General features: G+C 42.7%; 1 protein-coding gene across 2 annotated transcripts; it reads left to right on the forward strand.

Moving 5' to 3' along the window:
- The first annotated feature begins 538 nt into the window (after nt 1–538).
- LOC109907821 (serine/threonine-protein kinase Sgk2) lies at nt 539–14,001 on the forward strand. 2 transcript variants are annotated; one of them, XM_020506052.2, is made up of 13 exons: nt 539–705; nt 5,409–5,479; nt 5,606–5,664; nt 6,185–6,242; nt 6,625–6,708; nt 7,339–7,470; nt 9,435–9,547; nt 9,640–9,676; nt 9,841–9,927; nt 10,052–10,147; nt 11,479–11,634; nt 11,823–11,912; nt 12,422–14,001. In XM_020506052.2, the coding sequence occupies exons 1-13, from the start codon at nt 612–614 to the stop codon at nt 12,578–12,580; spliced, it is 1,236 nt and encodes a 411-aa protein (XP_020361641.1). In that variant the 5' UTR covers nt 539–611; the 3' UTR covers nt 12,581–14,001. The 2 variants fall into 2 exon arrangements, with proteins under 2 accessions (XP_020361641.1, XP_020361642.1); XM_020506053.2 differs by lacking the exon at nt 539–705 and adding an exon at nt 1,620–1,764.
- Nucleotides 14,002–26,538: the final 12,537 nt, after the last annotated feature.

Below are 26,538 nucleotides of genomic sequence, written 5' to 3' on the forward strand. Positions count from 1 at the left end.
GCAAGCACGGAGAGGATAGTCTCCGCTGCTGGCCTACTCTCCAGTCACCATCACATGAGCCTGAAGCCACAGACTTTTCTCAAAATGAATTCATAAGCACTGTAGACTGAGCGTAATAAGCCATTGTTCCCCATTTCATTTGGATTTAATTCTAAGTAAGTCACAGCCTATATGCGCAATTTATAGACTATAATGATTTAATACAAGTAAATGTTGTTTAAATTCTGAGCGCTTAATAATGTCCCTGACTCCCTACACGCCTAGTGTGTCACACTCACAAATGCTTCACAATGTATTTATTTGTAGGCTATAACTTTGAAATAATTGAAATAATAGAGCCTAAATAATTATTTGATGTTCCTTCTTAGGCTCCCTGTCTGCACGCACTGCTCTATGAGCGATGAGCGGGATATGCGACCTCTCAACTCTGCTCAAATACTCTGCTCCCCATAGCTCAGAATTGACATGATTGGTTGACGGTAGGCGGGGGCGGTAGCCGAAGTCCTGTATAAATACAAACTCACTTCCTTAACAAGTTCATTCGCAATAGCTCTGGTCTTCTCCTTTTGCCGCAAGAAGTATGAATGCGCCGAAGTCTGCGGAGGCTGTAAATGCTGTACGGCCACTTCAGACGGCGGATTGACCAAACAGAACCTATAACTAGGCATTGCACGTGGCACGCAGCAGTGTCAGAGAGGAAAAAAGGTTCGTGACAGGCATGTTTGCAGATTTGCAGAAAGTAAAACGGCTTCTCTAGCTCAAACGGTTAAAATATTATCCATATTAACAGAGCTACCTTTTTATCTTCCTGCGAAATTTCACGTGCATTTGATAGAATTTCACAATGTGAGCCGTTTTAAACTAATCCCGGGCGCTAAAATTCAGCCCTGGCATTTCAGCCCCCCCACCCTCCTTTCAGGGTAAAATTTCAGCTGAACTTTGAGAGGACTGTTGCCTAACTACTTGTAGAAAGCGTGTTTCTCTCGAAGACCTACAAAACTAAAGTAATTACCCGTATTAGACTGAAAGATATAAATTAATTTCGTCAAACCTGAGAGGCTCTCCATGCTCATGAGTTGCTTATTCAACATATTCTCTGCCACTTCACTCAATCCAGTTGTAAAAGTATCCCCTTCCTAGCTGTTTTACTAAAACCAACCTGAAATGTTCCCTTGGCCAAATATTCCCAGATTGTCATAAAACAGCCATACATATCGTTTCTGCATCTCCAAATTTTGCAAGAGGTAAGAGTATGCGCTTAAATGAGCTCATTCGGTGCAGCGGGAGTCGGGGTGTAGCGCTGCTGGAGCTCACGGAAGCGTTGCTCACAGGAGCTCCGCTACTTCTCACAACGGTGGCAGGTGCTCGTTTAGTAAAGTTAGATCAAATCTGAATTAATATCTTAGAAGATCAGATAAGGATTTATTGGTATTCTACATAACACCTTCCAATATAACAACATAGTATAACGTTATTATTACACCAAAACACCACCTTATTTATGTCTTATGAGATTTTTGGATGGTTAGCTGAGTAATCAAGCCCCGACGATAGTGGATATCCATAAGGCTAGTTCATTTGATGAGTGACCCCAACTAGCCCTGCTTTCTGTAGACCTAAAATGCAGGACAACAATAGCGCTGTGCTCTGAGCTGCGACAACTACAGCGCTGTGCTCTGTGCTTCGACACTTGACTCGAGCCAAGGGACTTCGGTCAGTCAGTCGATTAGACAGCACTCCACCGACCGCACGCACCTGCGACAGGTAGGCTTGAACTCAGTTTTAACATTTACTGCAGGTAGGTTGAGAATGTACACAATGTACTGTAAAATGTAGCCTTTTATGTATTTCTGGTTAGTGGTGACTGCAGGTCTGGTCCTTGCCATTCTGCCGCCATAGGGAGACCAAAAAATGTCGCCCCCGCAAAATTAGAATAGTCCCAGTCCCAATGAGGTTGAAAAGACATCTAAAATAGTATTTTCCAGACATTGAAGTTAGGTTCAATTTATATTCTGAATGAAAGCTGAAAATGTATTTTCCATATGTTTAAAATGTTCCGTATTTTCCATGTTTTCCATATAATTTTTTAGCCAATTTCCATATGTACCTATTTTCCAGGACATTGAAAAATAAGCATTTTCAGAATGTTGAAATCAGGATAATTTTTGGTTCTGGTTCCGGACCGAACCAAAAATCTATGTCCATGGATGTTGAAATCAAAGCCGGTCTGGACTGCACAAAATCTGAACCAAACATAGAAGTCTATGATTGGTTCAGATTTGGTCTGAACCGGATCAAAATCCAATGTCCGTGGATGTGGAAATCAAGGCTGGTTCGGAACTGCACCAAAAAAAGACACCCAAAAGGCTTTGACGTCGGTCCGTGCTTACTGAGGAGTAGCCTACAGTGTTGTCTGAAATTACATTTTATGAATGCCCATCGATGTGGTAACAGGCCATTGCGTTGGCTTAATTAGTCCTGATTCTTGTGACTAATCAACTTGGCTATTTACACTCTGAATATCAGCTACCAAACTTTATCAGGAGTTATCGTGAGCCTATTTGCAATGTGTTTACACATGGGGAATCGCTATGATCAGCTTGTCAATAATTAATGGATACAAACTTGAAACCCCTGATCATGACAATGGGGTGGAACTCCTGGACCACAGTTGTGATTGTCCATTCCATATTGTCCATTTTACTTTGACCTTTCCTGTTTTTAGGAGATGTTGTTTGTTAACATGACAGCTCATCTTTTATTTGAATGAGTGCCCTTTAGGTTAGGCAATTAAATCAGATAAACCTGCATGATGTAAAAAGGTCATTACATTGTCATACATTTTATCTCCGGCCTGTAGGCTACAGAAAAGACCACATACTATTTCTACCATATCCTATATCTGCTACATTATTGATGTTCGATAATTTTTTTTGACAGCGCTGCAGAGATGCATCTCTCCAACAGCACCCCGGAGAGGCGCACTGGGAATGGACAAGCAAAATATTTAGCGCCTTTGACAATGTGGCCACTGCTTATCAAAGGGGCGTCATCAGCGCACACCTAAAAAATCTATATGCCACTGGTTGAGAGAAATTGTCATTGTTTTGGTGCAGAATTAAGTGAGGTTTTATATGTTGTTTGGAGGTGCGTCTTGGTGAGTTTATCTCAGAAAATGCCGCCCGCGTCAACCTTCCGCCATAGGTGGCCCCCTAATCCTGCCTAATGAGCGGGCCAGCTGTGGGTGAATGTTTGAAATATGGTTCTATCAAGTTGGAAAATGTTCTCCAAATACTCTAAATAGCCTTGTAATCACTCAAGGAATACAATGGTAAACCGTAATAGGCTAGTAGTCTATTTAAGACCTTTGATACAGTGCATTCGGGAAGTATTCAGACCCCTTGACTTTTTCCACATTTTGTTACGTTACAGCCTTATTATAAAATGGATTAATTAAAACAATTTCCTCAGCAATCTACACACAATACCACACAATCACAAAGTGAAAACCGTTTTTTTGATTTTTTTTTGGCAAAAAAAAATATATATATATCAGAAATACCTTTCTTCTATAAGTATTCAGACCCTTTGCTGACTCAAAATTGAGCTCAGGTGCATCCTGTTTCCATTGATCATTCTTGATGTTTCTACAGCATGATTGGAGTCCACCTGTTGTAAATTCAATTGATTGGACATGATTTGGAAAGGCACACATCTGTCTATATAAGGTCCCACAGTAGACAGCGCATGTCAGAGCAAAAACCAAGCCATGATGTCGAAGGAATTGCCCATAGAGCTATGAGACAGGATTGTGTCGAGGCACAGATCTGGGGAAGAGTACCAAAACATTTCTGCAGCTTTGAAGGTCCCCAAGAACACAATGGCCTCCATCATTCTTAAATTGAAAAGGTTTGGAACCACCAAGACTCTTCCTAGAGCTGGCCACCCTGCATTACGGAGCAATTGTGGGAGAAGGGCCTTGGTCAGGTAGGTGACCAATAACCCGATGGTCACTCTGACAGAGCTCCAAAGTTCCCCTGTGGAGATGGGAGAACATTCCAGAAGAACAACCATCTCTGCAGCACTCCACCAATCAGGCCTTCATGGTAGAGTGGCCAGACCGAAGCCACTCCTCAGTAAAAGGCCCACGACAGCCCGCTTGGAGTTTGCCAAAAGGCACCTAAAGGACTCTCAGACCCTGAGAAACAAGATTCTCTGGTCTGATGAAACCAAGATTGAAGACTTTGGCCTGAATGCCAAGCGTCATGTCTGTAGGAAACTTGGCACCATCCCTACGGTGAAGCATGGTGGTGGCAGCAGCATGCTGTGGGGATGTTTTTCAGTGGCAGGGACTGTGAGATTAGTCAGGATAAAGGGAAAGATGAATGGAGCAAAATACAGATCCTTGATGAAAACCTGCCCCAGAACGCTCAAGATCTCAGACTGGGACGAAGGTTCGCCTTACAACAGGACAACGACCCTAACCGCACAGCCAAGACAACACAGGAGTGGCTTCGGGACAACTCTTTAAATGTCCTTGAACCCGATCTAACATCTCTGGAGAGACCTGAAAATAGCTGTGGAGCGACGCTCCCCATCCAACCTGACAGAGCTTGAGAGGATGCTAATTTCTAAGAGCATGTTTTTGCTTTGTCATTATTGGGTATTGTGTGTAGATTGATGAGGGGGGAAAGACAATGTAATCTATCTTAGAATAAGGCTGTAATGTAACAAAATGTGGAAAAAGTCAAGGGGTCTGAATACTTCCCAAATGCACTGTATGTGAGTTTTTTTTTTATGCTGACAGAATAGATCTGCTGAATGTTTTCATCATTTGTAAACACCCTATTTGTAATTTGCGCTTGCATTTACACAATGGTATAATTTGAGAATATAAGGCCTATAATAATCCCAAAGCCCTAATTAGAGGGTAATACACATGACTGTAGAAATGGATATCAACCTTCAAATGGGTTTCTAACTTTCCACACATCTACTGTAGCACATTAAAATCTACTCTTGAGGACATATGGCTGTTTATTCAGTAGGCCTAAAGGTTAAACATTTCTTAAGACCATGGAAGGAACATTTCAAAACATTCAGACATTCTTGGCAAGTGACCGTCTGTCTGTGGGGGAGATTGAAATTGGTTTGAATAATGACCTAAGCAGTCCCGCACACATTTCTAGACACGGGAAAGTAGCATTTACCATGTAAAAGTGTCCACTGATATGAACTCTCCAAAACAACAAATATCCTTTGTTGTGCCTGCCTGCGTTGGGTTTCAAACCAGAACTACCAGTTTGTCGGGGTCAAGCTGGCATAGGGGGACCAGCAGCAGAGTCACACACTGATGTGGGGTGCTATCATGTCATTATGTTCCTATCGTGTCCTCTTTGTAATGACAGGTCTGGGAAGCACTGATGTAGGCTCCCCGGTGGGCAAGGAATGGACCAAGGCCATGGCGAATTGTAATCCAGTGAGTGTTTCACTCTGTAGTGTGCTGTGCTTTGTAGTCAATCAAGGATCTAATCCTATTTTTGCTACTGGTTGTTTACACTGCTTTGCTCTATCATTCATTGTTTTTTTCCTACTTGTCTTCTAGCTTAGATCACCGTCCTCCGCCCTCAGTGAGGTCAACCTGGGACCCTCGGCAAACCCACAGTATGTACAGTATTAAGAGTAATGGGTTTCGGTGATTCGTAATGCCCCGTAGAACTGACATCTGGTAACCCTTTACCAACGGAAGTGTGATCCCGATGCATTCATTAACAATACTATTTACACCTCGATATGATGCCACACATCAGCTGCAACCACTAACATACACTACTGTACTTTGCTATTGAGACTCGGGGCTCTTTTCAATCCCCATGGTGGAAATTCAGCTTTCCAGCGTGATTGAAATTGAATGGCATTGTTCCCGGCTTTAGCTGAGACTGTGTTCGCGATAAACACTGCAGGTGTCGGCTCAATCCGAAATGACCTTTACATTTCTATTGCGGAATCTGTAACGCTTCAGCTTCACCTATTGAATAGAGCCCTTGATCGAACATGCTATTTCATGCATCATACCAGAGTCATGTTGCGAGACGGTTGTCTCTGCCATAACCTGTCATGATTACGCGTCATGTCAATCCGTATGACACAGATATCTGTATCATCATTCCTGTTCTTGTTTCAGTGCCAAGCCCACTGACTTTGACTTCTTGGCTGTTATTGGAAAAGGGACCTATGGGAAGGTAAGACAGACTACACTGCTGTCTGTCTGATAAAAGGCTGCATGCCTTCATCAATGATTAACTCTGTCTATGCAGGACTGTTAAGGTTACCTTGATGAAAAGGCAAAAACAAACCAATGAATGATGATAAGGTTGTTGACAAATTGTACTCCGGATGAGTAGCCATTTTTAATTTGTCCACCTAATTTGCAGTCCTTTTTCATTGTGTCTATGACTACTTTCTTTCTATGTTTTGTGTGACTGTTAATCAAATATGTGGTTTGTGTGTATTTCATTGACCCTCTAGATTGATTTAAGATATGTTTATGATAAGAGTGTCATATTAGTAGGTGAAGTTTTGGGTAAACAACCAGAGATTTATTGGCAACCACCCTGCATCCAGGTCCTGCTCGCCAAGCTCAAAGCTGACAACAAATTCTATGCGATCAAAGTTTTACAGAAGAAAGTCATCCTGAAGAAAAAGGAGGTTGGTCTATAAACATTTGATTTAGTTATTCATTCTCCCAACCAACTCACATATAGGTTATTTATTTTCTGTGGTAAAGGTCCATTAAATTACACCAATAAAACCCTTTATGTCAGTATATATTCAACATGTGTATGCAGTTCACTGTGTAGCAGAACTGGTTTTGCCCAAGTCTGTTGTGCGTTTCAAAGAAAGATAATATCTAATCTAATCTGAAGTGTGTTCTGTTCTTTGTACTCTGACAGACTGATTATACAGCCCCCAGTCTCTGTGTTTCTTACTAACTGTACATTCCCATAATCAGAGCTGTTTCTTCCCCTTGGTTTTGTATCACTTGATACTTATAAGCAAGTCTTGGACTTTATGAGCTACTCACAGACACACGTTATAGCTGTCTGACAGACCTAGTCAGGTGTGTGTAGACAGCTGCACTTGTGACTTAAAGCAGCGTAAATAACACTGTGGACCTTTTTAGGAAAGAGGTGTCTTGCTCTCTCTCCACTCCTTCTGTGTATTGTCTCTTGTCTCGCGCTTGGGGCTGAAGCAGTGGCGCTGACAGGGGCCTGTATTCTGCTGTGTCCTGCCCTCTGCCTCGTGTCCGCTGGTTCAATGCTGCTTTGTGTCCTCTAGCAAAAGAACATCATGGCAGAGAGGAACGTGCTGCTGAAGAGCCTGAAGCACCCTTTCCTGGTGGGCCTCCACTACTCCTTCCAGACCCCAGAGAAGCTCTACTTTGTCCTGGACTATGTCAACGGGGGAGAGGTAGCTGGCTAATGGTCCTGGGTTTCCTGAAAGGTTGCATATGATATGCAAATGACAAAAAGGAATGGACTGTAGCAATGTTCCTAATAAGCCATCCTTTATTTACAGTACCAGTCAACAGTTTTGACACACCTACTCATTCAAGGGTTCTTCATTATTTTTTACTATGTTCTACATTGTAGAATAATAGTGAAGACATCAAAACTATGAAATAGCACATATGGAATCGTGTAGTAACCAAAAAAGTGTTAAACAAATCAAAATATATTTTAGATTCTTCAAAGTAGCCACCCTTTGCCTTGATGACAGCTTTGCACATGCTTGGCATTCTCTCAACCAGCTTCACCTGGAATGCTTTTTCAACATTCTTGAAGGAGTTCCCACATTTGTATAACACTTTTTTGGTTACTACATGATTCCATATGTGTTATTTCACAGTTTTGATGTCTTCACTATTATTCTACAATGTAGAAAATAGTCCAACTCATCCCAAACCATCTCAATTGGGTTGAGGTTGGGTGATTGTGGAGGCCAGGTCATCTGATGCAGCATTCCACTCTCCTTCTAGGTCAAATAGCCCTTACACAGCCTGGAAATGTGTGTTGGGTCATTGTCCTGTTGAAAAACAATTGATAGTCCCACTATGCGCAATCCAAATGGATGGCGTATTGCTGCAGAAAGCTGTAGTAGCCAGGCTGGTTAAGTGTGCCTTGAATTCTAAATAAATCAGTGTCACCAGCAAAGCACCACCACACCTCCTCTTCCATGCTTCACGGTGGAGATCCTCCGTTCACCTACTCTGCCTCTCACAAAGACACGGCGGTTGGAACCAAAAATCTCAAATTTGGATTCATCAGACCAAAGGACAGATTGCCACCGGTCTAATGTTCATTACTCGTATTTCTTGGCCCAAGCAAGTCTCTTCTTATTGGTGTCCTTCAGTAGTGGTTTCTTTGCAGCAATCTTCACGCGGTCTCCTCTGAACAGTTGATGTTTAGCTGTGTCTGTTACTTAAACACTTTGAAGCATTTATTTGGTTTGCAATCTCTGGTGCAGTTAACTCTAATGAACGTATCCTCTGCAGCAGAGGTAACTGTGGCAGTCCTGATGAGAGCCAGTTTCATCATAGCGCTAGATGGTTTTTGCAACTGCGCTTGAAGAAACTTTCAAAGTTCTTGACATTTTCCAGATTGACTGACCTTCACGTCTTAAAGTAATAATGGACTGTCATTTATCTTTGCTTATTTGAGCTGTTCTTGCCATAAGATGGACTTGGTCTTTCACCAAATAGGGCTATCTTCGGTATATCAACCCTACCTTGTCACAACACAACTGATTGGCTCAAACGTATTAAGAAGGAAATAAATTCTACAAATGAACTTTTAAAAAGGCACACATGTTAATTGAAATGCATTCCAGGTGACTACCTCATGAAGCTGGTTGAGAGAATGCCATGAGTGTGCAACGCTGTCATCAAGGCAAAGGGTGGCTACTTGGAAGAATCTCAAATATAAAATATATTTTGATTTGTTTTACACTTTTTTTGCTTACTACATGATTCCATATGTGCTATTTCATAGTTTTGATGCATTCTCTATTCTACAATGTAGAAAATAGTTACAAAAATAAAGAACAACCCTTGAATGAGTAGGTGTGTCAACTTTTGACTGGTACTGTATATTAAAGCTGCCAAGCTATTGACAGCACAGAAGCAGCAGAGCAGTGTGTCATAGCCCCAAGCCCTGGTCTTAGTCACACTTTACTCCCATTTACTGATCGGCTCAGTCCAAAGTCTCTGTGTCACAGTATTATGATGAGTCAATTATGTAGTGGTAGTAATATGACATGCTTTGTCAGAACCCAGGAGACTGACAGTTAAAACAACAAGGCAGAACTGTTTTCTTTCTCCCTCTATCGCTAACTTCTTCTTCTCCCTCTCATTCCCTCTCTCTCTGTCTTGGAAGATTTTCTTCCACCTGCAGAGGGAGCGGTGCTTCTTGGAGCCGAGGGCTCGGTTCTATGCTGCCGAGGTTGCCAGTGCCATCGGCTACCTTCACTCCCTCAACATCGTTTACAGGTCAGACACATTCACGCAGAAGCAACACGTTATTATGTACACTATTGAGGGTCTGTGAAATCAAATATCTTTGTTTGTTTGTTCTTTTGTAGAGATTTAAAGCCAGAGAATATTCTCTTAGACTCTCAGGTAAGTGTTGACTCATAAGTGGATGTAATGTTATTGGATTGTTTTCAATATCTCAACTCACTTCCTTCTCATCTTAGGGAAGATGGTTCAAGATTTCGCAAAAACAGTATCGTACGCGGTCCTGTAAGTTCCTGTAAGATTGATTGGGATGGTGTGTGTTCCAGGGCCACGTGGTGCTTACAGACTTTGGGCTGTGTAAAGAGGGAGTGGAGCCGGAGACTACCACGTCCACTTTCTGTGGAACCCCCGAGGTGAGGGATAGCCCTGAGATTGTGTCTGTGCTCAATGATATGTTCGTTATAACATATGTCTAATCGTCACTTACAGCTCTATATATCCATCTGTGTATTTCGCTCTCTCTGTCTCTCTCTCTAGTATTTGGCCCCTGAGATTCTGCGTAAGGAGCCCTATGACCGCGCTGTGGACTGGTGGTGTCTGGGAGCTGTGCTCTATGAGATGATCTATAGTCTTGTACGTTTTTGAATCTTAGCCACCCAATGCTTTTACTTGCGTCGTATGGTTAAATGTACTAAAGAGGCACAATGAAGATGCGCATGCTCGTCCACAGAATCTTTTCATGTGTTTGTTTTCAAAGGATCAAGCTAGGAGCTCCTAATAACAACATGGAACGAAATGTATTCCACAAGATCAAATGGCACTCCCTAAAAAACACACTCGTTGGATAACTTTTTAAGAATTCACTGATAAATTGGTGCACGTGGAAGACGAAAGGCATATAAATCATAAATGACTTGGCATTAGGAAATACATTTATTTCCATGACATGATTTTAAAAAAGCAATTTTGGATTGACACATGTAGACATTTTCAAATATATGCAATTTAAAAGTTTTATATCACAAAATTTGGATTAGGAATCTTGAGGGAATCCTATTTGAGTCAGAAAACGATGTTCATATGGTAGGTAAGCTATACAAACCCTTGCAGAGAGCATATCCAACTGACAATATCTTAGAAAAAATATAAGCTATTGGAACCAAGACTTAACTGATATTGGCATGAGATGGAGGAAATGTCTGAAAATAACTAATGAAATGAGTTAAACGAAAAAATATGCTTAATCCAGTATAAACTAATGTATAGAATGTATTATACAGAATTCACATTCTACAGCACAACGGAACAACGGCAGTCATGTCGTAAATGTAAAACTAACAAAGACTCAATAATCCATGCCTTCTGGGAATTTGATCAAGTCCAAAAGTTATGGGCAGAGTTAGAAAGTTGTCTGTCAGAATTATTACAATGTAAATGTACTTTTAATCCGTCTGTCTACATATTACAAGACGTGGCTTATGAGGGTGCAGTGAGGTACCCGATGGGTCGGACGATACTTTTCTCCTCAATCATCTTGAAAAAACGTATACTTAAAAACTGGAAAATCAACACAATGGAAAGGTCAAATGTTTTATTATCTGAATTTTTAACGTGCGTAGGCGACGGAGGGAATCAAAATGGCGCAGTTTGAGGCCATGTGGCGGTGAGTGATGCGGGTGCTAGAGATGGAGGTGTGAGCTTGAGGGTCAGGGCAGGTGGGATGTAGCTGTTTGTGTGATGTATATTTGTATGTGTATGTTTTGTATTTTTAAAGAAAGTAGTACTAAAATAAAATAGTTTTTGAATCTTATATAGCTACTGTACTTAATGCAATCTAAGGCCAATCCAAATATTATTTCCTTGTGCAGCAAATGTCCCAACACAATTATGTTACCAACTTCAGGAAATGTTTCTGGAGTAGCTGGTGGCTACAGTGTCTCTCCTCCGTTCTACTCCGTTTCTAGCCTCCTTTTTACAGCCGGGACATGTCTGAGCTGTATGATGGTATCCTGCACAAGCCTCTGCCTCTGCCCCCAGGGAAGTCAGACGCTGTCTGTAGTCTGCTCCAGGGCCTCCTGCAGAAAGACCAGCACTGCAGGCTGGGAGCCATCGACGACTTTGTGAGTGGCTGACTAGACCCTCTCCATCGACCATGGATGCATCTGAAATGGCACCCTATACCCAATATAGTGCACTACTTCTGTGCCATTTCAGAAGCAACCCCATGCCTTTGCCGGTTACTGTGTTTCACTAATGTTCACTCAGTTATACATCGCTTCTTGTATATGATTCTTGTTTTACTTTGCAGTTAGAAATCAAGAACCATGTGTTCTTCTCCCCGATTAACTGGGATGACCTGTACCACAAGCGGATCACTCCTCCATACTACCCCAATGTGGTGAGTTTTTGGCACAGTCTAAAACATTGGTAGGCAATTAGATTCAGCCGCGGGCCAATTTTTGTTGGAGTGGATTGTCGGGGGGGGGGGACATAATCATTTGTAACTGCAAATTGACCACAACTAAGCCCAAAAAGAGATTTGTAGTTGAAAAGAACACTAATTTCATACCTTGATTACATTGAGACACGATCACATCTCTTTTATTGGTGGGAATACTTGGGAACAGATTTACAACATAATTATTTTGGGGGGCTGATTTGCTGTCTTTTTTTGACCATAAACTAAACCCCCCGCCCTCCCACTTTTGGGGGCCAAAATAAATAGTCTGTTGCCGACCCCTGGCCTATAAAATGCCGGTTGTTTCTTACCATAATCTCTAACCTTAACGGCTCTTTCTCTAAAACTTTCTCTCACTACCTTTCTTTCCTCGTTTTCGCCTTCACACTGTCCGTCTCTTTCCTCTATCACTTTGCTCAATTCCCTAACATGTCTCCTCTCTCCTCCAGAAAGGGCCAGCGGACACGCAGCACATAGACCCAGAGTTCACCAGGGAGATGGTGCCTAACTCGGTGGGTCGCACCCCTGAGCTGAACGCCAGCACCAGCAGCAACAGCGCCTTCAATGGCTTCTCCTACGTCTGTGGTGAAGAAGACAGCTTCCTCTAAGGCAGGGAAGAAGGGCCCTCGCAGCACCACCACTGCCTGAGCTCGGGGTAGAAGTTACCCCTGACCACATATCTAGGATTCAATTCCTCAACCCCAAATCCTAACCTTAACCTCTAAGTCAGGGGGTGAAAAAGATATTTGGCCCTTGTGGCAACCTCCTATCAACTTCATTGGCCATCAGCCATAGAAATGGAGCACATTGAACAGAATGCATTTTTGTGTAGGCTATGCACAGTGGCTGCCACGTCTGTTTATCTAGACCTCATTAGAACAGGCAGACGCGGCAAACACTAATGATATGTGTGAAACTCTAGTCGAAACCATGTTTCTGCTCTTTAAGTGCCCGTTTTTAATACAAAACACGGTGGCCCTTCCAAACATTTGAAATGTGATGATTTTCCAACAATATATTATTGAATTGAAAACATGCTGTTTCTGTTATCACAGACTTTTTGTAGATTAGATTAGAGGCTTGACTCTATTTGTTGCATCCAGGCATGCTTAAAGGGATAGCTCACCCAAATTACACATTTACGTAATGGTTTCCTTTCCCTGTCAGCATTCTATAGAAAAGGTTTGACGGCAATTATAGAGGATTTGAACATGCGTGGAAAATGTGCGTATCAGTACCATGACTTGAATGAGATTTGTGCCACAAATGCCACAAAGTCATGTCCATCGATTGCTTATCGGTACCAAGGTATGACAGCAATCGATGCTTTGGTTTCATTTCCCTGGCACTGTTTCTAAATGTACAAAAGCTGAAGAACATTCGCACATACAGATACTTAGAAAAATGTAAACACTGCACAGTGTTGTTCATCTTCCCAGGTGATTTTATTGAAACAAAGTCTAGAAGCTTAGCATCCACCGTTTTAGCCTTTGTGGAACAAATCCCAATACCGATATTAGCACTTTTTCACACACAGGTTCAAGTCATGTATACGTGACATTGTTGAGCTTCACAATCAATTAGAGATACTTTCTCAGGATTTGAACATGTCGAAAAATGCTAACATCGGTACGAGGACTTGGATGTGATTTGTTCCACAAATGCTGAAACCTTAGCATTTGGAAACATTTCCAAGGGGGAATAAAACCAAAGCACAGATTGCTGTTATACCATAGACTGCTTTACTGGGTAAGGAAACCAATGTGTTATTTTGTAATGTGGGTGAGCTATCCCTTTAACAGCAACATAAAAAGCTATCCCTTTAACAGCAACATAAACCTACGCCATCTTCTTACAACTGTAAAGGTGTGTGCCATGGTGTTTTTCTTAACCTTGTGAAACAAGCCATAGGATTGTGTCAACACAACGGGTGACATTAAAGACTGTTGACTTGTGCCAGCACCGTGTTAAAGGTGCCTGATGCGCAATGAAGTATGTGTACATAAAAACCTTACAATGAATCACTATCCATATGTTTACCGTGTCTTGCGTCGACAGAGCTTCCATCTGAATGAAGTGTGAAACAAAAACTGCCGTTATGAAGAATGATTGCTATAAACTGTTTATTTCTCAAAACATTTTCATCAAAACATACAAGGACAGCATTAAAAAAAAGCTTGATGCAAATGTATCATTTCCAATATCAACAGATTTCAGATCAACTAACTGTGTTCCTAAAACTGAAAACAGTTTCTAAATCAATCAAAGACAAGACAAAAAGGTGGGGATCAGTTACTGACAGAGTTCATGCTGAACAGCTCATCACATTTATTTCACGCTGCTCAGAGGACATGCGTGTTTTCTCCTGTTTTGGGATGTATTGGGAGTGCGTGTGTTTGACAAAAAAACATCTGAATGTGTTGCGCTTTGTGTGTAAAGTGTGTGTCCATCCTATTATGGTGAGCGCGCTGGCTGAGGAGAAAGCCGATGAGAACGGGAGGATGCCCAGTGCCACACCAGATGGCAGAGGGCGAGGAAGGAATGCCCCGTGCACACTGAATGTAGTGGTCAGCGTATAGTAGCTGCAGAAACACAGAGACAGTGAATATCATCAGAAATATTACAATAACAATCCAGTTTTAATGTTTACTATAGAATATGGCATATAAATAGTGTACTAACTATGAACATTTTATGTCTTACTCCACTTGATAGGAAAATATTCCACTACCGTATTCAACCTTCAGTTGATGTATTACAGAGTACAGGCTGGTAACTAAGTGCGCTCATAAAAATAAAAATAAGGCCAGGTTCAAAGCAAGCAGAGGGATGAATGTATGAGATATTAATGAGCACAAGGACGATGTATCTGCATTTTATAAGTTGAATACGTCTGATGAATATCCAATTCAAATGTGGGAAATTAGGAAAGATCCTCCCTCAGGATGCAGGCTATATGACTGCTTACAGTGCATGGGGGGCCTCTAGTCTACAGTGCTGTGTTGACAAATTCCTATCGGCCATTATTGATTGGTGATAAAGTAAGAATTCAACTGTGTTGCTATAGAATGTGTACCGGTACATATATTCCTGGTCTTGGCTGTGTTGGGGTTTGGTTTATTTTGCTGCTGGCTCAGCAGAGAGGTCCAGTTCTTGGGCTGGGAGACACACTTGGCCTCCTGGCCCGACTGATGGTACTGGTAGTTATGCATGCCGTTCACCTCAAACATCACAAAGTCGCCACTCGCCTGCTCCACAAGCTCATTACCGTTCCAGCTGCAATGGAACAGGGTGGGTTTGATGCTGGCTCAGGATCAAAAACCAAGCAGCCATGTTTACCTGCTCTAGAAAACGCTGTGTGGTGGGTTGGCTCTGGTGCTGTTGCTCTGTGACGGAGTGCCATGCTTGTTCTAATGGTCTTTGTGTGTGTGCCATGTAGTTATATCAAGGGTCTGTCTGAACTCCACTTCACACAGAGATGACAGGTTGTCTTACACTGAACGATGTACAGTGAGTGTATTTTGAGGTCAGAGAAAAGAGTTGCCAGGGTTACTCACAGCTCCATGGAGGGTATCCAGGGGGTATCGTGGTAGACCAGCAGGGGGCAGAAGTAGTCTGTAATGCTGTAGTAGGAGATATGCAGGTCACTGGAGGCAGAGCTAGGCCGGAACAGAACCTCCTCCACTAAGAACACATACTTCTTAGTGGAAGAGGAGGATAATGAATGAAATACTAGTCATTATAACTGCACATGAAATGACAAAAATATATATTAACAGCAATAACTTTATAACTCTGTATTAGCTTTCTTTGTGGTAGCCTTATGTTCCGCGAATGAAAAAGACCTAAAAAAAACACTTTGGCATCACAAGCATTTTTGTTGTTGTTGAATAGAACAGATCAAATGTTTATTTAACATTTCTATCAAGCTTGACAGTCTAGAATCTTACTTCCATCAGTGTTCTGTAACAACCTCACCGCACAACCTACTTGAGGATGACGTAAGAGAAGTTGTCCTGAAGCTGCTCTCGAGTGAACGTGCCCTTCGTGCAAGTGGTTATGTTCCTGTGGCAAAAAAAAAAAAAACTAAAACGACAGAAAGAACCCATAAGTTTGAACACTTAGCTCTTACAGTAGTATCGTTCAGAAATGTTTTGAACATTTTGAAAATAGGAATTATCCCTCACCTCAACATTCCGACATGCTTTCCAGGAGGGCATCCAGTGAATGTGAGCTTTCTAAAAACAGGAAAAAGTGAATACAATAGTATGTAACTCCACACTGGAGAGAGCTAGCTTGTCCCCATGGGGTATATACAGAAAAGGCTAACACGTCCCCACGTTAACTCATACACATTATCGCGACTGATAGAGGGCTGGGTTTCTGACCAGGGGGTTGAGGTCTTTGCAGGACACGTCTCTTCCCATCAGGTCTACTATGATGGTGGAGAGGCATCCTTTACGTGGACTGGAACAGACCCAGAGAAAACACCATACTCTCATTTTCACCAGCTAGAACTCCTTATTGCCAATTTGTGTTCTTACCTCGGATTGAGGGTTCAATCTGCTGCCTCCATAAATGCCAGCTGCTTCAATTCAATTTACTGCCATTTAGACATACATTGAGTGTACAAACCAGTAACAACAACTGCTCTTTCTGCTCTTTCTGAACACCTGCCCTTTCTGCTCTTTCTGAACACCTGCCCTTTCTGCTCTTTCTGAACACCTGCCCTTTCTGCTCTTTCTGAACAACTGCTCTTTCTGCTCTTTCTGAACACCTGCCCTTTCTGCTCTTTCTGAACACCTGCCCTTTCTGCTCTTTCTGAACACCTGCCCTTTCTGCTCTTTCTGAACACCTGCCCTTTCTGCTCTTTCTGAACACCTGCTCTTTCTGCTCTTTCTGAACACCTGCCCTTTCTGCTCTTTCTGAACAACACCTGCTCTTTCTGAACAACACCTGCTCAAGCTCGATGGGGCCGACAGAGATGGCAAATTCGCTTCTAGCCCTTAGGAAACTTTGCAGTATTTTGTTTTATATATGTATTACTTCTTACATTGTTAGCCCAGAAAACCTTAAGTGTTATTACATACAGCCGGGAACAACTATTGGATATCAGATAGATGTCAACATACCAGCACAACCAGCATTACGACCAGGAATACAACTTTCCTAAAGCGGATCCTTTGTCTGCACCTCCCAGGGCATTTGAACTGATTCCAGAGGGCGACCCAAAACAACGCCGCCGGAGGAGAGGGTGCTGGAGCGGTCTTCTAGTGAGGCTTGGATACGCGCACACCACCCACCGCATCCAAGTATATTACCCGCTAATGTCCAGTCCCTGGTTAACAAAGTCGATGAAATCAGGGCAAGAGTTTCTTTCCAACGAGCTATCCGGGATTGTAACATACTCTGTTTCACGGAAACATGGCTAGCTTGGGACATGCTGTCGGAGTCAGTACAGACAACAGGATTTTCAGTGCATCGCGCCGACAGGAATAAACATCTCTCCGGTAAGAAGAAGGACGGGGGTGTATGTTTCATGACTAACGACTCATGGTGTAATTGTAACAACATAAAGGAACTCAAGTCCTTTTGTTCGCCTGATCTAGAATTCCTCACAATCAAATGCAGACCGTATTATCTCCCAAGAGAACTCTCCTCGGTTATTGTCACAGCTGTGTATACAGACACGTGTGGTGAAGAAGGCGCAACAGTGCCTCTTCAACCTCAGGAGGCTGAAGAAATGTGGCTTACTAACATTTACAGGTACACAACTGAGAGCATCCTGTCGGGCTGTATCAATGCCTGGTACGGCAACAGCACCGCAGGGATCTCCAGAGGGTGGTGCGGCCTGCACAACGCATCACCGGGGGCAAACTACCTGCCCTTCAGGACGCCTACAACACCCGATGTTACAGGAAGACAAAAAATATCATCAAGGACAATAACCTCCCTGGCCACTGCCTGTTCACCCCGCTTCCATCCAGAAGGCGAGGTCAGTACAGGTGCATCAATGCTGGGACAGAGAGATTGAAAAACAACTTATATCTCAAGGCCATCAAATTGTTGAAAAGCCACCACTAGCACAGAGAGGCAGCTGCCTACCTACAGACTTGATATCATTGACCACTTTAATAAATGGAACACTAGACACTTTCATAATGCCACTTTAAAAATGTTTACATATCTCGCATTACTTATCTCATATGTACAGTGCCTTGCGAAAGTATTCGGCCCCCTTGAACTTTGCGATCTTTTGCCACATTTCAGGCTTCAAACATAAAGATATAAAACTGTATTTTTTGTGAAGAATCAACAACAAGTGGGACACAATCATGAAGTGGAACGACATTTATTGGATATTTCAAACTTTTTTAACAAATCAAAAACTGAAAAATTGGGCGGCCAGGTCTTGGTAGATTTGCAGTGGTCTGATACTCCTTCCATTTCAATATTATCGCTTGCACAGTGCTCCTTGGGATGTTTAAAGCTTGGGAAATCTTTTTGTATACAAATCCGGCTTTAAACTTCTTCACAACAGTATCTCGGACCTGCCTGGTGTGTTCCTTGTTCTTCATGATGCTCTCTGTGCTTTTAACGGACCTCTTAGACTATCACAGTGCAGGTGCATTTATACGGAGACTTGATTACACACAGGTGGATTGTATTTATCATCATTAGTCATTTAGGTCAACATTGGATCATTCAGAGATCCTCACTGAACTTCTGGAGAGAGTTTGCTGCACTGAAAGTAAAGGGGCTGAATCATTTTGCACGCCCTATTTTTCCGTTTTTGATGTGTTAAAAAAGTTTGAAATATCCAATAAATGTCGTTCCACTTCATGATTGTGTCCCACTTGTTGTTGATTCTTCACAAAAAAATACAGTTTTATATCTTTATGTTTGAATCCTGAAATGTGGCAAAAGGTCGCAAAGTTCAAGGGGGCCGAATACTTTCGCAAGGCACTGTATATACTGCATACTGTATCCTTCACTATCTATTCTTTACTATCTATTGCATCTCAGCCGCTCTGTCACTGCTCTTCCATATATTTTATATTTATATATTCTCATCCCATCCCTTTACTAGATTGTGTGTATGAGGTTTTGTTGTGAAATTTGTTAGATATTAGGTTTTTGTTGTGGAATGGTTAGCTATTACCTGTTCGATACTGCTGCACTTTATGAACCGTCACAGGGGGACGAATGTGCAGAGAGGTGGACGTTGCTGGCCATGCCGATGTAGAAAAACTCCCCTGCAAACATGCTGTGGAACTGCTCCACCTGGTGCGGGAAGAGAAACACCGCTACATCTCAAATGACACCTTATTCTCTGTTGACTGTTGGAGAATGGGATGTCATTATAAGATTTTAGACTTAGAGAATGTGATGCGTCACCTTCACTTACTGGACAGGACTGGACAGGTGGTGTGGCACGTGTTAGCCTTGTGGTCAAACGTCCACCCCTCTGAGCAGCAGGTCCTCCCGGGCTTGGATTAGCATCAGTTTCTCCTTGGACACGTCAACGACAGACGCAAACTGAAACAGGCAGGCAGATACAAGACAGTACAAAACATTATAATACAGGACAGGACAGCTCTGTTACTGACAGTACATTTATTTACCCAGTCAGGTCCCTAGACATCATTCTGTATAATAATACATGTGTAACATACAGGTCTTACAGTGTATATTTATGACAACACTGGCCAGGGCTGAGGACATCTCATTATCACCGAAGGGATTTCAGAACAGGCAGTTGAAGCAGTAGCAATTGAGCTGCACAATATGAAAGCAGTTGCACAATATTTCTGGGGGTGGCAGCTAGCCTACCGGTTAGAAAAGCAGGCTAGCAACCAGAGGGTTACAAGTTCAAATCTTAGATGGGAAAATCCTCCTAGATAGATCGCTTGCTGTTGTGCCCTTGAGCAAGGCACTTAATTGCTCCAGCTGCACTGCAGCTGACCCATTGCTTCCAGCCCCTTGTGTGTTTGTGTGTTTGTGTGTGTGTGTGTGTGTGTGTGTGTCTTGGGGGGGTTGGGTTGAGAGCAGAAATACACATTTACATACTCTGCAAGCTTGGAGAAACAGGAAAAAGTCTTCCCACACTTCCAGTCAGATGCAAATGTATTTTAATTATAGCTGAACTTTCTGAGTCTTATTCCTGTTTCTCCAGTTTTGCCTTTTGCCTCTAGCACCTTCACGAATCAGCTTTGTGTGTGCAGTAGATTCTGCCTTTTACATACTCTGCAAGTTTAAAAAAAAGTTAATCTTATTTTAATATGAAAATGACATGTTAATGACATACTGTATGTTTAGTATGTAAAATCAGCAACGACAAAAAAGAAACTTCCTCTCACTGTCAACTGTGTTTATTTTCAGCAAACTTAACATGTGTAAATATTTGTATGAACATAACAAGATTCAACAACTGAGACGTAAACTGAACAAGTTCCACAGACATGTGACCAACAGAAATGTGTTGTGTCCCTGAACAAAGGGGGGGGGGGGGGGGGGGGGGGAATCAAAAGTAACCGTCAGTATCTAGTGTGGCCACCAGCTGCATTAAGTACTGCAGTGGATCTCCTCCTCATGGACTGCACCAGATTTGCCAGTTCTTGCTGTGAGATGTTACCCCACTCTTCCACCAAGGCACCTGCAAGTTCCAGGACATTTCTGGGGGGATTGGCCCTAGCCCTCACCCTCCGATCCAACAGGTCCCAGACGTGCTCAATGGGATTGAGATCCGGGCTCTTCGCTGGCCATAGCAGAACACTGGCATTCCTGTCTTGCAGGAAGTCACACACAGAACGAGCAGGTCATGTCAGGATGAGCCTGCAGGAAGGGTACCACATGAAGGAGGAGGATGTCTTCCCTGTAACGCACAGCGTTGGGATTGCCTGCAACGACGACAAGCTCAGTCCGATGATGCTGTGACACACTGCCCCAGACCATGACGGACCCTTCACCTCCAAATCAATCCCTCTCCAGAGTACAGGCCTCGGTGTAACGCTCATTCCTTCGACGATAAACGTGATTCCGACCATCCCCCCTGGTGAGACAAAACCCAGACTCATCAATGAAGAGCACTTTTTGCCAGTCCTGTCTGGTCCAGCGGCGATGGGTTTGTGCCCATAGGAAACCTTATTGCAGGTGATGTCTGGTGAGGACCTGCCTTACTACAGGCCTACAAGCCTTCAGTTCAGCCTCTCTCAGCCTATTGCGGACAGTCTGAGCACTGATGGAGGGATTGTGCGTTCCTGGTGTAAATCGGGCAGTTGTTGTTTCCATCCTGTACCTGTCCTGCAGGTGTGATGTTCGGATGTACCGATCCTGTGCAGGTGTTGTTACAAGTGGTCTGCCACTGCGAGGACGATCAGCTGTCCGTCCTGTCTCCCCGTAGCGCTGTCTTAGGCGTCTCACAGTACGGACATTGCAATTTATTGCCCTGGACACACCCGCAGTCCTCACACCTCCTTGCAGCATGCCTAAGGCACATTCACGCAGATGAGCAGGGACCCTGGGCATCTTTCTTTTTGTGTTTTTGCCAGTCAGTAAAAAGGCCTCTTTAATGTCCTAAGTTTTCATAACTGTGACCTTAATTGCCTACTGTCTGTAAGCTGTTAGGGTCTTAAATACCATTCCACAGGTGCATGTTCATTAATTGTTTATGGTTCATTGAACAAGCATGGGAAACAGTGTTTAAACCCTTTACAATGAAGATCTGTGAAGTTATTTGGATTTTTACGAATTATCTTTGAAAGACAGGGTCCTGAAAAATGGACGTTTCTTTTTTTGCAGAGTTTATATATGCGTATACATCCTGAATGCTTCCCCTTACTGTATTTGCCTCCAGGCCAGCCCTGCCATAATACAGCACCCCATCGCTGGCGAGAACAGCTATCACACCACACACAAGATATTAGTTTAGCATAATTTACAACACGCAAACACACAAATGTGATTCACACCGTGGGGACATTGTTTGAGTCTAATTTATGACACATGTACACTCATAGACACACGCAGAGTTGTCAATTAGAGATGACCTGTTGCTTGCAAAACTGCATGCCTGTGACTGTTTGGTGACTTCAGGCAGGACCATGGTCAAGCTCTCACTTTCGGTTGTTCATTATGATAGCCACAATGCTTGACACAGTGGGCATGTTGAATAACCCTCTGATAAATTCAAGTGAAATGAGATTGAGAGTTGGCTTTAGGGTGTTGATGACTTTTTTTTAAGCTTAGACCTGAGGGACTATGGACTATGACCTTGAATGCTGTTGTAAAAGTTTGATTGCTACTGTTAACTTCAAAGAAGAACTTTGAGGTGACATTGACAGACAGAATATCAAAGCTCATCGTTGCCTTGGGGGCCATGTAGAACTGCTGGTCCTCAAGAGCAGGGTTCCCAAACTTGGTCCTGTGGTCCCCCCTGGGTGCACGTTTTGGTTTTTGCAGTGCAGAGTTTGGAAAACCCTGCTCAAGAGGACTCCCCAAATTGTACAGCAGGCATTATTCTTCAAAGGATGTGGTAGCCTACATTTAATTTGTTGGAGGTAGCTAAAGATGCTATTGGAAAGTGGGAGTGCAATCTTGCTGTATAATCCTGACTTGAACAAATTATAGAGATGAAGTACACATTTTGGGTTGAGGGGAATTCTGCAGACTTTTTGTAAATCTGTGTACAGCAGGCCTTTGTCTAGGTGGTTTTGTCTAGGTGGTATACAGCTATGTGACTTTTTATCAGCAGGTTAGGAGAACTTATGCAGCAGGTTAAGATAATTAACGAGGCAGGTATGGAGAATTAGGTTAAGGTTAGGAAAAGGGTTTGGGTTGGCTAATATCCTCTCTTAAGCTGCTACGAAAAGTAACTTCCGGTCGTAGCTGTACTTCATCTAGTAAAACCCACTCACGTTAGCCCCTTCGTAGTGGAGTGGAGTGGTTGATTCCTCAAAGAATGTCCTGGTAATGAGGATCCACTTCCTGTCATTAAAAATAATCAAACGAGGCGGAAACATTCTCTAGAGCGAGCCACTGTGCTGCAAGATTGGTAGAAATGGCTAAATGTTTCACCCCATGTACAAGGCCAGACAAGTGTCACAGTGACTCCATTATTTAACTAGGCAAATCAGTTGAGAACAAATTATTATTTTCAATGATAGCCTACCCCAGTTCAACACTGGGCCAATTGTGCACTGCCCAATCACAGCCGGATGTGATGCTGCCTGGATTTGAACCAGGGACTGCAGTGATACCTCTATGATGCAGTGCCTTAGACCGCTGCGCCACTCAGAAGCCTCAGATCTGGTTGTTTCTCCTCATTATACAAGAATGTCTAATGAGAAACATTGTTTTGTATTTATTTATGGATAGGGGCAAGTTCACCATGTTCAGAACTGTATGACCAAATCAACTCAAAGACTTGGTTTGAAAAACTTTGAGGTGATTTTGCCACAACTTTTGACCATGGTTAGCTTGCCCCATCAATCCCATTGTTGGTTATTGTTGCCTACAGTTAGCTCAAGTTGGCAGTGGCTTTCAAAAACAAATCTGAACCATGGATGACAGTCTCTCCTTGTCCCATAAATTACTTTCTGGGTAAATGACACTGCGTCTGAAAAAGTGAAGATATCCTTTAACTATAGAAACTTGTAATATTGTCTGACTAATTAAGTTAGCTGACATTTGATATAGAGGAGGTCTTCATAAAGAACATCAAAAGTGAAGTGTTTGTACTTTGAGTTCTTAATTTGTTAGGCTATTTGGTTCAAGGTGCAACACAATATTGATGATTGAATTACCTTTACTCTAGTTGGGTCTTTTATCAATTCAAATGATAAAATTACACATTGGTTTCCTTACCTGTAAGCAGTCTATGTACAAGGTATGACAGCAATCCATGCTTTGGTTTAGTTGCCTTGGCAGTGGCTGACACTGTTTCTAAATCAAAATGTTTTAGCATTTGTGGCACAAATCCCATTCAAGTCACGCGAACACTATTAGCGTTTTTTGCACATCATGTTACATTTTTTACAAGTGACTTTGGCCAGCTTCACAATCAATTTGAGATACTTTCGGATGATTTGGACATGATGCGCAAAAAAATGCTAATATTGTTCCCATGACTTGAATGTGTGCCCCAAATTCTAAAATGTTAGCATTTAGAAACAGTGCCAGGGAAACTAAACTAAAGCATGGATTGAAGTCATACCTTGTCCATAGATAGCTTACAGGGTAAGGAAACCAATATACCATTTTGTAATTTGGGTGAACTATCCCTTTAATCATGTTTATTCATGATCTCTTACCTAGCTTGATGAGTGTCTGGTGACATTTTTTGCTGTTCTAAAAATAACTAGTTAGAAGGGCCTGTGTCATGTTAAAACTGCGTAGAAATTCAGAAATTAGCTTTAGGTGGGTGGGCGGGAGTTGACCCTCTGCTTTTCGGTATTATATAACGTTACGAGTGCAACAAATGCGTTGTTTCCGGAGAGCGTTGATGGTCTTGAACGTACCCTTCTTCCTTACCCCTGTTCCCGGGCAAAAAAAAAATCTGCTACTAAAAAAAACGCTAGGCGCGAGATAAGAAATTGAAACGCATGAGTCTGGTTGATTCGTTTTCCACAGTTTAGCTACTCTATTTTCAAAGTATTGTAACTTATTAAAGTTGTTTGTTACGGTTAGAGTCCCGCGTCGGTTGAACAGACGGGACTGTGAGGCAAGGCCGCGACAGTTGGGTTTTTTGGGAGGTTTGCTGGACCCTCCTAGAAGCTGGGGGGGAAATGTCCGGTTGGCCGCGCGGGTAAGCCAATGCAATGGGTTTATACCGTTTATCTTATTCAGTAGTGAAAATGAGCCATGTGCATCAACTTATTCCACCAGAACCTGGAACTGTGACTGTAGACCAGAGAGCGAAAATGCCTTGGTAAATTGTGACGTTATACTTCCAGTGGTCTTCGTGTGCAATTTGGTTGTAATCCCGGAAGCTAGTCTCGCTAGCTAACGTTGACTGTTCAGTAACAGTTAAACAGCCCGTTTAGAAAGCCGTTGTTATCGTGGCCAGCAGTCGGCTAGTAGTTGTTTGCTAGCAGGCTGGACACGTTCGCTAACGTTACCGGCATCTTCACTACCAGTTGCAGTCAAGAATACGTTTTTTTCTGTCATGTAAGAATGTAACAATTTGCTAATCACAGTTTTAGTTACCCACTTTTAAGTAGCACGGTGCATATTGTGGCATTGATTGGTGAAGATATTACTAAATATCTATTACTGTATTTGCTTAAATGAAATGTTGTATCGCTTGCAGCAGTAACATGCAGTTTGTTGATTAGCTAGCTAACCAACGTTACGTTGTTTCCAAGACTGGTGGGGTGGGCCTCATGAATTTGTTACATTCATTGTATGTGAAGACCAGCTTGTTACAATGTTGCGCAGTTTGAAGCACATGTTGAATTGGAATTGTATATTTCATGTTGGCACTTTTTGTTGCAATCCACAGACGCGCAAGAGGTGCTAGGGCTGCAGTACTGTAGTTTGTTCGATTTTTATTTTTAGTCGAAATATCTTTGTTAAAGGGTGCAATTTTAACGATAGGGATCGGGTTACTTTTCACTTTTGGAGCGTTGTAATAAGTAGGACAATTTATGTCATAATCAGCTGGCCTGCATTTGTTGGCGGAAAACCAGGCGTTACAACGATGTGTGGTGATCATTTTGTCCCAACCGACTGAGAGATACCACAAGTTGAAGGCTCGTTTCGTTGACAGGCTCAGGCTGAATTTCGGCGCTGTACCAACCGTCATTGGGTACAGCACCGTATGGGACATCACCAAGTGTAAGAGACAGGTAATATTAGCGTTCTAAATGGCCACACTGGCTTGTCAACCTCGTGGTAGAGAGGACACTGTCATAATAAGTCAAGACTTTTCGAACAGCTCAAGTGAACAGTGCTCACGTGTAATAGGTTCAGGTCAATAAAGCTGCTGGTATGAGTAGACTAAGTGATGGCAGCTGTGTAGGAACTTTGTAATTGAGGGGCACATCCATGCCTCACACAAACATCAAATTCCATAAAATCCAGGTGTGCCAGGGTTTTATGCCTGCCTCTGTTCTCTTCTTGGCCGTGTTCCCCTGCTCAGACGTTCTAATGCGTCAAGCAATGGTTGCTTGCCACGTTATCGACTGTTGTCGGGCACCAGATTTAAATAACATAGATTAAGTTAAAAAAATCGACCTATCCTGGCGTTGTAAGATCTGGCATGCGTCAGGAACGCCTGGGCAGAGGAACGTGCCCCGTCTCATAGTTTTCTACCTGTTTATTTGCAGCATGCAGAGTGAAGATGGAGATGAAATGCTGTGTGTTGACACAGACTCTGATGTGGCGGAACAGCGGGAGAGTTATAAAGTTAAAGTGAAATGGACGCATGAGGAGGTGAGTGATTGATCTGGACTGAACTCTGGGCCTTGTGTCAACTAAGATGGCCTCTTTTACTTGTATACTGTCCTCTGTATCCTTAACACTAACCAGAAGCTCTCAGCCCTGACCTAAAAGTGCTATGAAGGAA

The sequence above is a fragment of the Oncorhynchus kisutch genome, linkage group LG17, assembly GCF_002021735.2.
Source record: "Oncorhynchus kisutch isolate 150728-3 linkage group LG17, Okis_V2, whole genome shotgun sequence".
In the NCBI taxonomy this organism is placed as follows: Eukaryota; Metazoa; Chordata; class Actinopteri; order Salmoniformes; family Salmonidae; genus Oncorhynchus; species Oncorhynchus kisutch.